Source organism: Oncorhynchus clarkii, chromosome 6 (genome assembly GCF_045791955.1).
Source record: "Oncorhynchus clarkii lewisi isolate Uvic-CL-2024 chromosome 6, UVic_Ocla_1.0, whole genome shotgun sequence".
NCBI classification, from domain to species: Eukaryota; Metazoa; Chordata; class Actinopteri; order Salmoniformes; family Salmonidae; genus Oncorhynchus; species Oncorhynchus clarkii.
The window spans coordinates 49,965,901-49,981,128 of record NC_092152.1 but is presented as its reverse complement, the minus strand read 5'-3'; the positions used below and the strand labels follow the sequence as shown (position 1 = coordinate 49,981,128).

The following is a 15,228-nucleotide window of genomic DNA, read 5'->3' as shown; positions in this document are numbered from 1 at the left end:
TGTAAATCTGTGTTTATGTACACAGCGTGTTGCAATACAAAGAATGTGGGATGTGGTTTGTCCACCCATGAGCTATTATGGCTCTGACTTCTTGAATGCAGTCAGAGATCAGTGTGTAGTGATGAAGAATCATCATATGTTTCTTATAACAACAATGAAACTTTCTTGCATCAAGTTGTTTATGCTTAGGATGCACAAAGACTGCAGCTTTTCTTTTCTGTGATCCAGTAGCTGAGAGAGAATAGATCTCATCTGTGTTGTTATGTTTTGGTCATGACTAGAACTCACCCACATGGTAAGAAAAACAACAACAAGATAGTCAATGACAGTCAAACTCAGAACCAAGATAAAATAAGTATACATTTAGCCTGTTGCATTTAGCCGAAGTGAAATGAAGACAGATTAAATTAGTTAATGAATTGTGATGACAGTATTCTATTAACTGTAGCTAGGGAAACATGTATGTATGGAAATCTATTCAGTATAAAAGTTTTGTGATAATACAAATAGGATGCATAAGCTTCAAAGCATAATATTTTTCCAATGTCTTTATTTTCAATATTAAAATTCTGACCTTGTGAATTAGAATGAATGTTACCCCATTCCAGTTGTATAAGGGTGCTAAGGCACAACATACTAGCTGTATCCTCACATCACATGCCGATAGTGGTTTACATGACTGTATGTTCCATGTTTTCTACTGTTTTCCTCCTTTAGTGAATGTACCAACCACAGTTATGGAGGCCATGAGCAGACAAGAGACGCTGCAGCCGCTCAGTAAAACTGGCAAAGGTTTCTCGGTGGCCCTGCTGCGCTCCATGGTCTTCCCCCACTCGCCCTGCTCCAGAAGCTTCTCCCTGATGGACAAAGGTGGCCACACGGACTCCGGCTTCAACCAGATGAGCTCTAAGAACCAGCGAGTCCTAGCCAGCCCCACCTCCACCAGCCAGCTGAGCACCGAGTTCAGTGATTGGCACCTCTGGAAGTGCGGCCAGTGCTTTAAGACGTTCACGCAACGCATCCTGCTCCAGATGCATGTGTGCACACAGAACCCAGACAGGTAAGGTAACAAACAGCCTTTGAGCCATCTCATAAAATGAATCATCATAATGCTTGATATATCCTAGTAGTCTCAGACTCTTACAGACATTTAGGCGTTCTTCTTGCTTTGTGTCTATTTTTAATTTCAGAAAGTTCTGTTTCCATGGGGTTCATTGGGGAAATAAAAAAAAACACTTGCCATGCTATTGTATATAGTGTAGTGATGAATGGGGTTGGTTGTCACACTTTTTACTCGAGTGTATTTCTCAGCACCAGTATATCTTACAAGACTCTCTTCAATATTAGTAGAAAGACCAAGGTCTGGGGTTGAAATGGGGACCCTTTTTATCCTCACATCTTATTCCAACATGCCATTAAAAGCCATCAAACACACGGTCCACTTGTGACAACCAGCCCCATCGTGGGGTTGGTTGTCACACAGTATGGGGTTGGTTTACATACTGTTTGCTAGTAGCTTATTCCTTTTGTAACAGGAAGTGAAGCAATATAGCATACAGTCTTATAAATAGCCCCCCCCCCCCGCCCCCCACGCTGCTGCTACTCTCTGTTATCATCTATACATAGCCACTTTAATAACCCTACGTGCATGTACATAATTACCTCAACACCTGTGCCCCCCGCACATTGACTCTGAACCGGTACCCCCTGTATATAGCCCCACTATTGTTATTTACTGCTGTTCTTTAATTATTTGTTTTTCTTATCTCTTACTTTTTTTCTTAAAACTACTTTGTTGGTTAAGGGCATGTAAGTAATAATTTCACTGTATGGTCTACACCTGTTGTATTTGGCGCATGTGACAAATAACATTTGGTTTGATTTGACATGAAAGGCCCAATGAGCACTAACATAGGAGCAAATCAAATTTCATGTCAAATAAAAGCTAATAAATAGTCTGGGCTATATTTTTGAGAAATGAAGGCATACATACAGTCGGAAATGTACATACACCATAGCCAAATACATTTAAACTCAGTTTAGCACAATTCCTGACATTTAATCCTAGTAGAAATTCCCTCTTAGGTCAGTTAGGATCACTACTTTTATTTTAAGAATGTTAAATGTTAGAATAATAGTAGAGAGATTGATTTATTTCAGCTTTTAATTCTTTCATCACATTCCCAGTGGGTCAGAAGTTTACATACGCTCAATTAGTATTTGGTAGCATTGCCTTTAAATTGTTTAACTTGGGTCAAACGTTTCAGGTAGCCTTCCACAAGCTTCCCACAATAAGTTGGGTGAATTTTGGCCCATTCCTCCTGACAGAGCTGGTGTAACTGAGTCAGGTTTATAGGCCTCATTGCTCGGACATGCTTTTTCAGTTCTGCCCACAATTTTTCTATAGGATTGAGGTCAGGGCTTTGTGATGGCCACTCTAATACCTTGACTTTGTTATCCTTAAGCCATTTTGCCACAACTTTGGAAGTATGCTTGGGGTAATTGTCCATTTGGAAGACCCATTTGTGTCTTGAGATGTTGCTTCAATATATCCACATCATTTTCCTGCCTCATGATGCCATCTATTTTGTGAAGTACACCAGTCCCTCCTGCAGCAAAGCACCCCCACAACATGATGGTGCCACCCCCGTGCTTCACGGTTGGGATGGTGTTCTTGGGCTTGCAAGCCTTCCCCTTTTTCCCCCAAACATATCGATGGTCATTATGGCCAAACAGTTCTATTTTTGTTTCATCAGACCATTTCTACAAAAAGTACGATCTTTGTCTCCATGTGCAGTTGCAAACAGTAGTCTGGCGTTTTTATGCCAGTTTTGGAGCAGTGGCTTCTTCCTTGCTGAGCAGCCTTTCAGGTTATGTCAATATTGGATTTGTTTTTACTGTGGATATAGATACTTTTGTACCTGTTTCCTCCAGCATCTTCACAAGATCCTTTGCTGTTGTTCTGGGATTGATTTGCACTTTTTGCACCAAAGTACATTCATCTCTATGAGACAGAACGCGTCTCCTTTCTGAGCGGTATGATGGCTGCGTGGTCCCATGGTGTTTATACTTGCGTACTATTGTTTGTACAGATGGACGTGGTACCAATTTTTTTTCTAAGGTCTTGGCTAATTTATTTTGATTTTTTTAAGCAAAGAGGCACTGAGTTTGAAGGTAGGCCTTGAAGTACATCCACAGGTACACCTCCAATTGACTCAAATTATGTCAATTAGCCTATCAGAAGCTTCTAAAGCATGACATGATTTTCTGGAATTTTCCAAGCTGTTTAAAGGCACAGTCAACTTAGTATATGTAAACTTCTGACCCACTTGAATTGTGATGCAGTGAATTATAAGTGAAATAATCTGTCTGTAAACAATTGCTGGAAAATTACTTGTGTCATGCACAAAGTAGATGTCCTAACCGAGTTGCCAAAACTATAGTTTGTTAACAAGAAATTTGTGGAGTGGTTGAATACGAGTGTTAATGACTCCAACCTAAGTGTAGGTAAACTTCTGACTTCAACTCTATTTTTTTCAACAATTTTCCATCCCCCAAAAATGTGGAATAAGCAGGCTTTGATTTCTGGTCAAACAGATGGAGAAGGGGTCTTGTAAAACAGTATAGATCAGTGCAGTAGAGTTTAGTACAGTGGAGAACACTAGAGTACAGTATAATTCACTGTATTGTACTGAATTCTACTGTGATGACCAAACCTGTGAAACATAGACATATATGATTGGTACAGATCTTGTCCAGTCCAGACCCCTACAAATGCTAATATATATATATTTTTTTAAATGTTCGCCTTTTTTCTACCCACTTTTGTGCTATCTAATTGGTAGTTACAGTCTTGTCCCATCGCTACAACTCCCATACGGATTCGGGAGAGGCGAAGGTCGAGAGCTATGCTATGTTATGAATTGACCAGGTGGATGAGTTATTTCAAATAATTCACACATTTGAACCTTAAAATTGGGAGTAATTAGCACTGTGACAACCAACCTCTGAGTCTCCCCTATGCTGTATCAGATACAATTCATTGTTCCTATCAGTAATTTGCATGCCAATACATGTGGTCTTTCTCTCTCACAGTGGTTTCAGGGTTCAAATCCAGTGTGTAACATCTCCCAACTTAATTAAATGCAGTGGGGGGGGGTGTATTGGACATTTTTGCTTAGCACAATTTTTCTTCAGAGCATACAAACCTATAAATCAGTTGCAGCTGTCACAAAGAAATACCTACCCTAACTGTGATGCGGAGGAAAACAGATGCCACTTATTCAATAAACTAATATTCATACAGAAGAAAAATGTTGCCTGGATACCCAGGAGTTGAAGTCAATATGAGCGTTTGTCAATACTCAACTTTATGACCCTGGGGTGCAGATAAAATTTAGCTGAACAAGGGAATCTGGATCTGTTGATATTTGGATGCACAGCCTTTGCACCCAGTAAATTACCCAATGCATCTGTTTAAAATGTTCTCGGCTGTGGTTTATGGGTTTTGGCTTATACATATTTATTGATGTTTAGTTTATATGTACATTTGGGAGAAAGATGAATTGCTGTAGTATATCAGCACTAGAAAAATCATTTTGCTTACCTGTTTAGCTGAGATCCTACAAAGGAGTGCCCGAGAAGTTTTTCTTCTTTTTTTAGTCACTTGGAATGTATCCCTCAATTTTAAAGAAATAGCGTATCTTTATGATAATATAGTAGATCAAGGAACAAAGCCTGTTGTGTTTCTGTTTACTTTGCTACTTATCTTTTAATTTAGTATTCAGCCTTCAGTATGTATCAATAGTATTTATTAATATTGAATATCTAACAGAACAATACAATACTGTACAGTATTCCTTTAAGAAATGAAGCATTTGAGGATAGTCTATCACTTACCCAAATAAGGTGTGCAGTAACTATGAGCATTCATTTTGAAGGATATTATGTTTGTTCTTCTGCATTTCCAATGAACGATAGGGTGGTTACTGCTCAGGCTTTGTTTTTTCTGTTCTTAGGGCGAAAAGGCCAGGGATCGCCCTACTGAGAGTTTCAAATGGGAAAGAAGTGGTGGTGTGTAGCACAGAAGGGCCTCTACCTCAGTAAATAACGTTTCAATACTCTAATCAGCAATGAGCACTTGATATTCTAGTGTGGTTCTGTGTTACTCAGTTGGTAGGGCATTGAGCTAGCAATGCCTGGATCATGGGTTCGATTCCTGCTGGGCCACCCATATAAAAATGTATTAATTCACTGTTGTAAGTCGCTTTGGATAAAAGTGTCCACTAAATGGCTTATATTATATTAGTACTACGTATGTGTACACTCCTGACTTTGTTGACACATAAGATTATTCAGTTATTTTGTTGATAACTCTTGAGTCTAAAACCACAGATGCTCTACTGGTTTGAGGGCTAAGGATTGCTATGGAAAATCAAGAGCATTGATATATAGTATGTAGGCTATGTAGATAGTGGATGCGGCCCAAATGGGACCCTTTTGGGCTCTGATTAAAAGTAGTGCACTGTACAGTATAGGGAATATGGTGCCATTTGTGAAGCACCCTTAGTTGTAGATTTAGATCATGCTGAGACGTCTACCAAATTTTAGCCCCACCAACTCGGAGTAACAAGATTGTTAGACAAAATATTATATTTATTTATGCATAAAAGTAACATCTCCTGAATTGTAAAACTCAATTAATTGAATTGTAATAATCATACAATTACTTGAAAGCAAAATAACTTTAAATAGCATCTTTATTCAACCCTAACCAGTAAGGTAACATTATTTATAATAAGGGTTACATGAAGAAAATCGGACCTCTCTGAAATGAAAATGGATGGCCCTCCATTCAGCAAAATATATTTTACCTAAATTATCCCTGAACACCTGAAAAAAAAAACAAGTGACCCTCCCCTATACCCCAAATAATTATTAAAACAAAGTAGATGGCAGAGAACATGTTTACTGTTTACCCTTACTTCTTGGACAGGCCAGAGCTTTAGATATGCCGTTTTAAAGTTGTTCTTTGTCCTGTAAGCATTACAGGGCAACGCAGGAATTTTGATAGTGCACAGGGCTATGGGCCAGAAGGTTGTGGATTCGCAGACAAGCATGGACAAGAGTAGAGGTGAAAATATCTCCTTTAAGCATTGCATGAATCGATCATTGTATTTGCAGGTTAGAGAATTTTAAACATTTTTATAAACAGGTCATGCAATTATTTGACATATTAGTAGAACCTTTTTTAATACCACCAAAATTACCAAAATTACAGGTTAAGAATGGACAGAGATGATAGGCCTGTGTTCATCTTATCATATTTCTCCGATGCAAAATCAGTGTGACTTGTTTGCAATGAAACTGTCCCTGTTTACAAATGATTTAATCTGAGATGTCATTAGGAATCTGAACATGGTACTTCCAAGGGTTAGGCCTACCTTTCCACCCCAGACAGAGTAGGACTACCTTTCCACCCCAGACAGAGTAGGCCTACCTTTCCACCCCAGACAGAGTAGGCCTACCTTTCCACCCCAGACAGAGTAGGCCTACCTTTCCACCCCAGACAGAGTAGGCCTACTTTTCCACCCCAGACAGAGTAGGCCTACCTTTCCACCCCAGACAGAGTAGGCCTACCTTTCCACCCCAGACAGAGTAGGCCTACCTTTCCACCCCAGACAGAGTAGGCCTACCTTTCCACCCCAGACAGAGTAGGCCTACCTTTCCACCCCAGACAGAGTAGGCCTACCTTTCCACCCCAGACAGAGTAGGCCTACCTTTCCACCCCAGACAGAGTAGGCCTACCTTTCCACCCCAGACAGAGTAGGCCTACCTTTCCACCCCAGACAGAGTAGGCCTACCTTTCCACCCCAGACAGAGTAGGCCTACCAAAGCAGACAAATGTAAGCTTTAACTGCAGGCTACTCTTCTTCTGTGGCTTAACTCAACAAGAGAAGGTCACAAGTGTTTCCCTAAAAGCTGTCTGGGTTTAAACATCTTGTCTGAATCTGACATAATTAGAAGAAAAAAATGGTCTCTTAGGCTATAGGTTGTAGCTCAGCCTCTGAATGTCAAAGAAATGAAACAATGATATCCCCATATGCATCGGAGTCACGTCTTTCACGGGTATAAAGCATTGCAGACCAAAGTGCTGTTATAGATAACTTTATATAATCAGATCCATTTTATTTTCCTCAATCTTAAGCTTTTGCCATTTTCTTCAATAAAAAGTAGGCCTATGGCATACCCTCTCATACCCCCTCAATTTGAGTCTTGGTTTGAACTTAATAGCCCTTCACTGACATGGATGTAGGATATTTAAAGAGTGCATGGTGGGTGGAGGAATTGACCGACAAAACCTATGGATATAGGTCTACTTCATGGGCAAAAAAACATGTTGTTTTTAATAAAAATGTATTATAGTAGTAGCAAGCTATCCAAGTTGACCTCCAGTAATCCTCATCTTCGTGCTCTCCTTCTCAAACTGAACAGAACATAGGCTATAGGCCAGTCTGCACTTAGTAGCCTATATTCTATGGATCATTTGATTTGAGGCCACAGTAAATAACCTATAGGTGTACTTGATATTGCCCGCCCAGAGGAGAATCAGAAATGAGGGGTGGCATCGGGCACACATCGATATGTAGCCTAATAAGAAACTAATTCTAAAACACTGAGAAATGTAGACATTTTATCAATTACATGACCATCCCTGGACTAGACTTTTTTTAAAAATACTAAACCCGGACGGACCCTTGACTGAAATTGAAAAAGCATGACCCTCCCCTTATTTTCCTCCAGGTATCAATTATGTAAATGACGTTCCATCCCTAAAGGGAGACCGGGGCTGGTTGTCACAGTGCTTATTACTCCCAATCGAAATGGCGCTGTGTAGTAATTTTAAGGATAGCGTGTGAATTCTTTGAAAAAAACTCATCCACCTGGTTTATTCATGTTAGTATGACAAGACGTTCAGGGGAATTTGTGTTTTTCATACAGTAACATTCAAAAGTTTGGACACACCATTCAAGGGGTTTTCTTGATTTTACTACATTGTAGAATAGTGAAGACATCAAAACTATGAAATAACACACATGGAATCATATAGTAACCAAAAAGTGTTAAACAAATCAAAATCTATTTTATATTTGAGATTCTTCAAAGTAGCCACCCAGGCCAAAAGTGTGACAACCAACCCGTTCTCCCCTACTGACCTGGAGTGTGGGATGGCTCAAAAATTGATATATTTATATAGTGCAGAAACGTAGTTTCATCCCACCAGATGATGACCAGGGCCATATTCACAATGCGTCTCAGAGTAGAACTGCTGATCTGTTAACAGGTCCTCCCTGTCCATGTAATGATATTAACTATGATCTAAACAGAAAAACTGATCCTAGATCAGCACATCTACTCTGAGACACTTTGTGAATAAGAGCCGTGATCCTTGCTGTCATTGAGAGATATTATTTGTCAAACAGTCCCCACCACCACTACTTTCAGAGGGCTCCGGGGTGAAGAATCCCCTAGGTTCCGATCTAGGATCAGTTTCCTCTTCCCTAATCCTAACCATTAGTGGGGGAAATGCTAAACTGACCCAAGATCAGCATCTAGGGGCAACTTCACCCCACACCTTTTAAGCTCAGAAGAGCCCTACAGATGTTGTTTCGCTCCGGTTTATCTGTTTGTCTGTCACTTGAATCATTGCAATTATGCTGAACTCACTAATCTTTTCAATGCAAACAGTATGATGCTACTTTTTCCATTGGGTCATGTTTTGGAACAGTTGGCACAACATAATGGTTAGACTTTGAAAAAGAGCTGTCCTCATCCACCAATTTATTTTATCATCTAAATCCTATCCTTCGCTCATAAACCCAATAAGCTTTCAACTGGTGGAATACCATACAATAGAATACAATACAACCTTTATGAGGTCTTTGTTTTGTTCCCTGCTCATTTGATTACCATGATTGGTTGACGAGGGCCATTATCTCAACACTAGAATGTAATAGATTGATCAATAACATGGAAACTAAGACCGTGTGTGTGTGTGTGTGTGTGTGTGTGTGTGTGTGTGTGTGTGTGTGTGTGTGTGTGTAGTGTAGATATTTTCTGTGGAGTGATTTTCTAAACCATTGATATATGTATTGTTCAAAACCAAGACATATAGCTGCAATGCCAAAGGGGTTTCCTCTTATAAATGTAAGTTGTCTCAGTGGAGAATAACTGTTAGTTGCTGAGCCGACAAAGAGCTTTACATAGTCCTGTATTATTTTGAAATAATAAATATGTCTCTATCAAGAAATTGATAGCACAAAAACAGATCCCAAGAAGTAAATCATTTGATCCAAATTATTCCAAATAATATTGCCTTGTTATTATAAAGACTTTAGATTATAGACACATTATCCACAGATTTGTCCTTATTTACATAAGCAATTAATTGAATATCAAGCCGTCGGTGACCTGTTAATCTATTAGAAACCTGAACAATTACTTTCATACAAGTATTTGTGTACATGTATTTTTTCCTTCGTTATTGTGTATATGTGCCTGCGTGCGTGGCCCTGCAGAGGCTCCCTGTGTTGTGTTGGTGATGGAGGTGTTTATCTGTGGGGCTCTCCCAGGCTCACTGCTGTAATAAACAATAACCTGACATTAATCACACGGCGCGGCCCTAATAAATTATATCCACACATTAATCACATTAAAGTATTCACAATCAATGCACCTTCGCATAGAAAAACCTCAAAATAAATTGTGGTCTAAGTCACTGAGGCATACTTTATAGAATGGGGCTGATAAATGAATAGAACCCCCATGGAATTGCAGCTTTATGTGGAAAACTGCAAGTGAGAATTTTTCCATTATATTACACTATTTTGCTCTAATTACTTTCCCTTTTCCTCCACATAATACCGCTAGCTATGCCTTCAGATTCACAGAATGTGCATGGTTTATTTTGCCTATTTAACAACAAAATAAAGAACATTGTTCCTAACATCTGCACACTGTTATCTTCTGGTGTTATCATGTGCTGTTAAACTCTAGGCTGTCTAAAATCACACCATCTAATTGATGCAATCATTGTCATTTGGTAAAGGGAGTAATAACTTTGCCCTGGAAGGTTTGTCTTCTCTCTGAAGGAATCATGTGATTGATGGCACAGTTGAATAGTCAATTAGTCTAATTACTCCTGTAAGAGCATTTCTTTGTGGCCTCTGTCAATAAATGTGTGATTTGTTATCATGCCCCACTTATTCATTGGGATCACTGTGAGAATTAGCAAAGATCATTAGAGCTCTACATACAGATAGGAACAACCGACAGAAGGAAACAGAAAAACCCAACTATACCTAATGTTTCCAGTATGTTGTGCACATATTGATAGATGGCCAAGTCATGGACTGGGGCCACATGGTTGATTAGGGTCATGCTGCCATGGTAACGGGAGCTTGGTGTCCTCCTCTACCCCTCTGTGTGTGTGTCTGCAGACCATACCAGTGTGGACACTGCTCCCAGTCCTTCTCCCAGCCGTCGGAGCTGCGCAACCATGTCGTCACTCACTCCAGCGACCGGCCCTTCAAGTGTGGCTACTGTGGCCGGGCATTTGCAGGAGCCACCACTCTCAACAACCACATCCGGACACACACTGGGGAGAAGCCATTCAAGTAAGTAACAGTGAGTACCATTGCTTCCTCCAATGACACCATTACAGAAAGCACAATGAATGTTTATGGCACACTGTCTACTCCTATTGTCGCCCCCACCATTGCCCACTGTGTCTGAAAAGGCCTGTGATAGTTGAATACTGATATACACTTAAGGTTAGCACACACACAGTGCCAGAAGACACTTATTAGATGAGGCCAGAGGTTTCACAATGCCTACATGGTACAAAAAAAAAATCACTTCAACTACACTGCAAATTGAAATATTTGCTCACCTTTTTTTGAGTGTATCTCAGTGGCAAGGCTGTATTTGAAAGTGGAAGCTTCGTCTCTGCTACAGCACATATACTACTGGTCAAAAGTTTTGGAACACCTACTCATTCAAGGGTTTTTCTTTATTTTTACTATATACTACATTGTAGAGTAATAGTGGAGACATCAACACTATGAAATAACACATATGGAATCTTGCAGTAACCAAAGAATTGTTAAACAAATCAAAATATATTTGAGATTCTTCAAATAGTCACCCTTTGCTTTGATGACAGCTTGGAATTCTCTCAACCAGCGTCATTAAGTAGTCACCTGGAATGCATTTCAATTAATTAATAGGTGTGCCTTCCTAAAAGTTAATTTGTGAAATTTCTTTCCTTCTTAATGTGTTTGAACCAATCAGTTGTGTTGTGACAAGGTAGGAAGGAGCCTTGAACTTTGAAAGTTTCTTCAAGTGCAGTCTCAAAAGCCATAAAGCACTATGATGAAACTGGCTCACATGAGGACCGCCACAGGAATGGAAGACCCAGAGTTACCCCTGCTGCAGAGGATACATTTATTAGAGTTAACATCCTCAGAAATTGCAGCCCAAGGACACCAATAATAAGAAGAGACTTGCTTGGCACAAGAAACATGAACAATGGATATTAAACCAGTGGAAATTTGTCCTTTGGCCTGGAGTCCCAATTTGAGATTTTTGGTTCCAACCTCTGTGTCTTTGTGAGATGCGGTTTGGGTGAACGGATGATCTCTACATATGTATTTCCCACCGTAAAAAACATGGAGGAGGAGGTGTTATGGTGTCGGGGTGCTTTGCTGGTAACACAGTCTGTGATTTATTTAGAATTCAAGGCACACTTAGCCAGCATGGCTACCACATCATTCTGCAGCGATACGCAAACCATCTGGTTTGGGCTTGGTGGGTTTATCATTTGTTTTTCAACAGGACAATACAGTTGGGTCATTGACCCAACACCTTACACAGCCTGACCCATCTCCAGGCTGTGTAAGGGCTATTTCATCTAGAAGGAGAGAGATGGAGTGCTGCATCACTTGACTTGGCCTCCACAATCACCCAACCACCCAACCAAATTGAGATGGTTTGGGATGAGTCGGACCACAGAGTGGAGGAAAGCAGCCAACAAATGCTCAGCATATGTGGGAACTCTTTCAAGACTGTTAGAAAAGCATTCCTCATCAATCTGGTTGAGAGAATGCCAAGAGTGTGTAAAGTAGTCATCAAGGGAAAGGGTGGCTATTTTGAAGAATATAAAATGTATTTTGATTTGTTTAACACTTTTTCGGTTACTACATGATTCCATGTGTGTAATTTCATAGTTTGATATCGTTACTATTATTCTACAATGTAGAAAGTAGTAAAAATAAAGAAAAACCCTTGAATGAGTAGGTGTTCTAAAACTTTTGACCAGTAGTATATATCACAAAGCATAGCTATTGTTCTGCCATAGTCCACAAAGCAAAATCCTTCCCAGCTAACCCATTTTGGTTTTGGGCGGGTAGGGGGAGGACGTTTCCTGGATGTTGTAAGAAGGTTATTTTTTCAAATAACCAAAGGAGAACATTCAGGGACATTCATGAAAAATGTTCTGTGTTAACTGGGCTCTGCCATGCCAGATGCTTCCCCATATCTCTGCCAGTCTGATTGATGCTGTTGGAGATTTATGTAATTAATTGAGCAAGTTACAGGCTCACACAGGCTAATAGATTTATGTTAGTCTAATGGACATTATATGCATGTGACCTTGTTGACTCAACATCATAGACAAACGCTGTTGGAACGTTCACTGTAAAGCACACCCTATTGTGCCAACATTAGCTTTAATACAGTCACATATTATATTACCCGGTCCTATAATAAGACATTGTAAATGCATTATTACTGTGCAATTAACTCTATTAAATGAAGTTAGATAAGTATGTCATGATTTCATACTGTTCATACCGCTCTTACACAATAACAAAGTAAGAACCATTTCTACCAGTGAGTACAGTAGGACTCCTTGATATAAGTATCAACATTTCTATGATTGCCAGGACAGCAATATTGACATTATATGAGCGTATACATCTATATTGAATTTTCATCTTACATCTTTCATCTTACAGGTAACTGACAAAATAACGGAAACACCAACATAGTGTCTTAATAGGGTGTTGGGCCACCACGAGTCACCAGAACAGCTTTAATGCGCCTTTGCATAGATTCTACAAGTGTCTGGAACTCTATTGGAGGGATGCAACACCATTCTTCCACAAAATGTTTTTGTTGTTTTGTTTATGTTGGTGGAAAACACTGTCTCAGGCAGCGCTCCATAATCTCCCATAAGTGTTCAATTGAGTTGAGATCTGGTAACTGACACGCACACTCACGCTCTCTCACACACACGCACACTCATGCTCTCACACACACACACACACACACACACACACACACACACACACACACACACACTTTAAACCCCCTATGTTCAAAGTCACTGAGATCTCTTCTAGCAATGGTAGCCAAAAAAAAAGGCATTTTTATGCATGACCCGAAGCATGATGGGATGTTAATTGCTTAATTAACTCAGGAACCACACCTGTGTGGAAGCACCTGCATTCAATATACTTTTTATCCCTCATTTACTCAAGTGTTTACTTTATTTTTGGCAGTTATCTGTATATCAGTGATCCATAGTTTTTCGCAAGTTTGAAAATGGGATGAAACTGGGATGAAATGTAATTTACAGCAGCTACTGTCCTCTCATCAATGTAGATAATAAATCCCACCAGATTGTCACCATGTAGCCAGGGACAGTGGTGTGAAAAGGTGACTGATTTGAGGCCGACCAATCAAGTAACGAATCAGCTTTCTAATAAGCAATCAGTGATACACAAATGTGTCATCAGCACTTCAAATGCTCCAGAGAGGAAGAGGCACACAAAGACATTAATGAATACACCACAGTAATCTTTAGCTAATCAATAGGGGCTGAGTTATTTTCATTGAGCTGATATGCTTGATAGATTAAAGCTGGCATTTTCTGTTAGTCAGGAATGCTCACGTGTTTTCTACTGCAAAACGTCACTAAACGAATTCTGTGTAGTCTGCAACTTTGGCCCTTTCACTGGCTCTACTTTTACCTTAGGCACAAACAGCAAATTCAGTAAAACTAAGAGGACATTACCGCATATCCGCCGCTTTTTACTGTTAGCAGATTGACAGAAACGGGTGCATCCTTGTCACATAATCTGGAAAACTTGATAGTAGAAGGATCTAGTTTACTGAAAGGGGTGATTCTCACAAATTGCTATGATGTAACTAATGATTCGATACAGTTAGTAGAACAGAATGCTATAAGAAGCTGTCCTTACATAATTACTACTCTAGACACCAAGCCCCCTAGCCAAGTGCATTAGCAGCACCCAGCCCCCTACATTGCACACGGTCCCTTCTTTCTGGGCTGCTAAGCACAATACTTCAGGAGAGGCTCTCTTTGATAGCCGGCCTACCGAAAATCTCTTTTTGTTCTCTATCTACTGGATGTGACAATGATGCGTGCCTTATCTAGACAGGCCCCTTGAGGGGGGCCCCTCCTCTGAGATTATTGACAGGGCCCAATGTTGGGAGGCATTGGGGCCTTCGCCCATCATCGGCATCAAGGCCAGAGGACTAGGCTCCAATTACAGCCCTCTGGCCCAGTCAGATTCCCAGCCACTTTGGAGTGTCAGTTGCCATTAGGATGCCGAGTGATGAGGTGGCATGTACGGCTGGCCTCTCTGAGTCGTTTTGTGTTGTGTGTTCAGGTGCGAGAGGTGCGACAGGAGCTTCACGCAGGCCACCCAGCTCAGCAGACACCAGCGGATGCCCAACGAGTGCAAGCCCATCAGCGGCGAGAGCAGCGAATCAATCGAGGTGGATTAGCTGATTGACTGGCCGGAATTAAACTGCAAGGAAAATCATGATTAAATGTCACGGACACTTAAACAAAACCAAAGATTTCCTCTGAGAAACTCTCAATCAGCCCCAGAAAACCAAAAGCAGTAATAAAATAAGTAAGATGTTAAGAGTTATTGATCTTGGCACAGAAAAGGGACCAGGAGGGGGAGGGGAATGTTGGGGGAGTGGGGATGTTGAAGGGAGGAGAAACAATTATTTATTTATGACTGGGGAGTTATGGTTCCCAAAGAAGACCTGAAACTGGGACAGCAAAAAAATACCAAAAATGTCCACTGTATGTAGCTTTATATCTCAGTTGTCTTATTCTTTGTATCCTAA

At 40.3% G+C, this 15,228-nt stretch overlaps 1 protein-coding gene across 1 annotated transcript in view; it reads left to right on the top strand.

Annotated features, from left to right (window-relative positions):
• LOC139412121 (PR domain containing 6) overlaps positions 1 to 14,874 on the top strand; it is a 55,671-nt gene extending 40,797 nt beyond the window's left edge. The window contains exons 5-8 of the mRNA XM_071158929.1: positions 718 to 1,060; positions 5,019 to 5,102; positions 10,500 to 10,676; positions 14,757 to 14,874. Of these exons, the coding sequence (XP_071015030.1) occupies positions 718 to 1,060; positions 5,019 to 5,102; positions 10,500 to 10,676; positions 14,757 to 14,874 (722 nt within the window). The remainder of the gene's footprint in view (positions 1 to 717; positions 1,061 to 5,018; positions 5,103 to 10,499; positions 10,677 to 14,756) is intronic.
• The last annotated feature ends 354 nt before the right edge of the window (positions 14,875 to 15,228 follow it).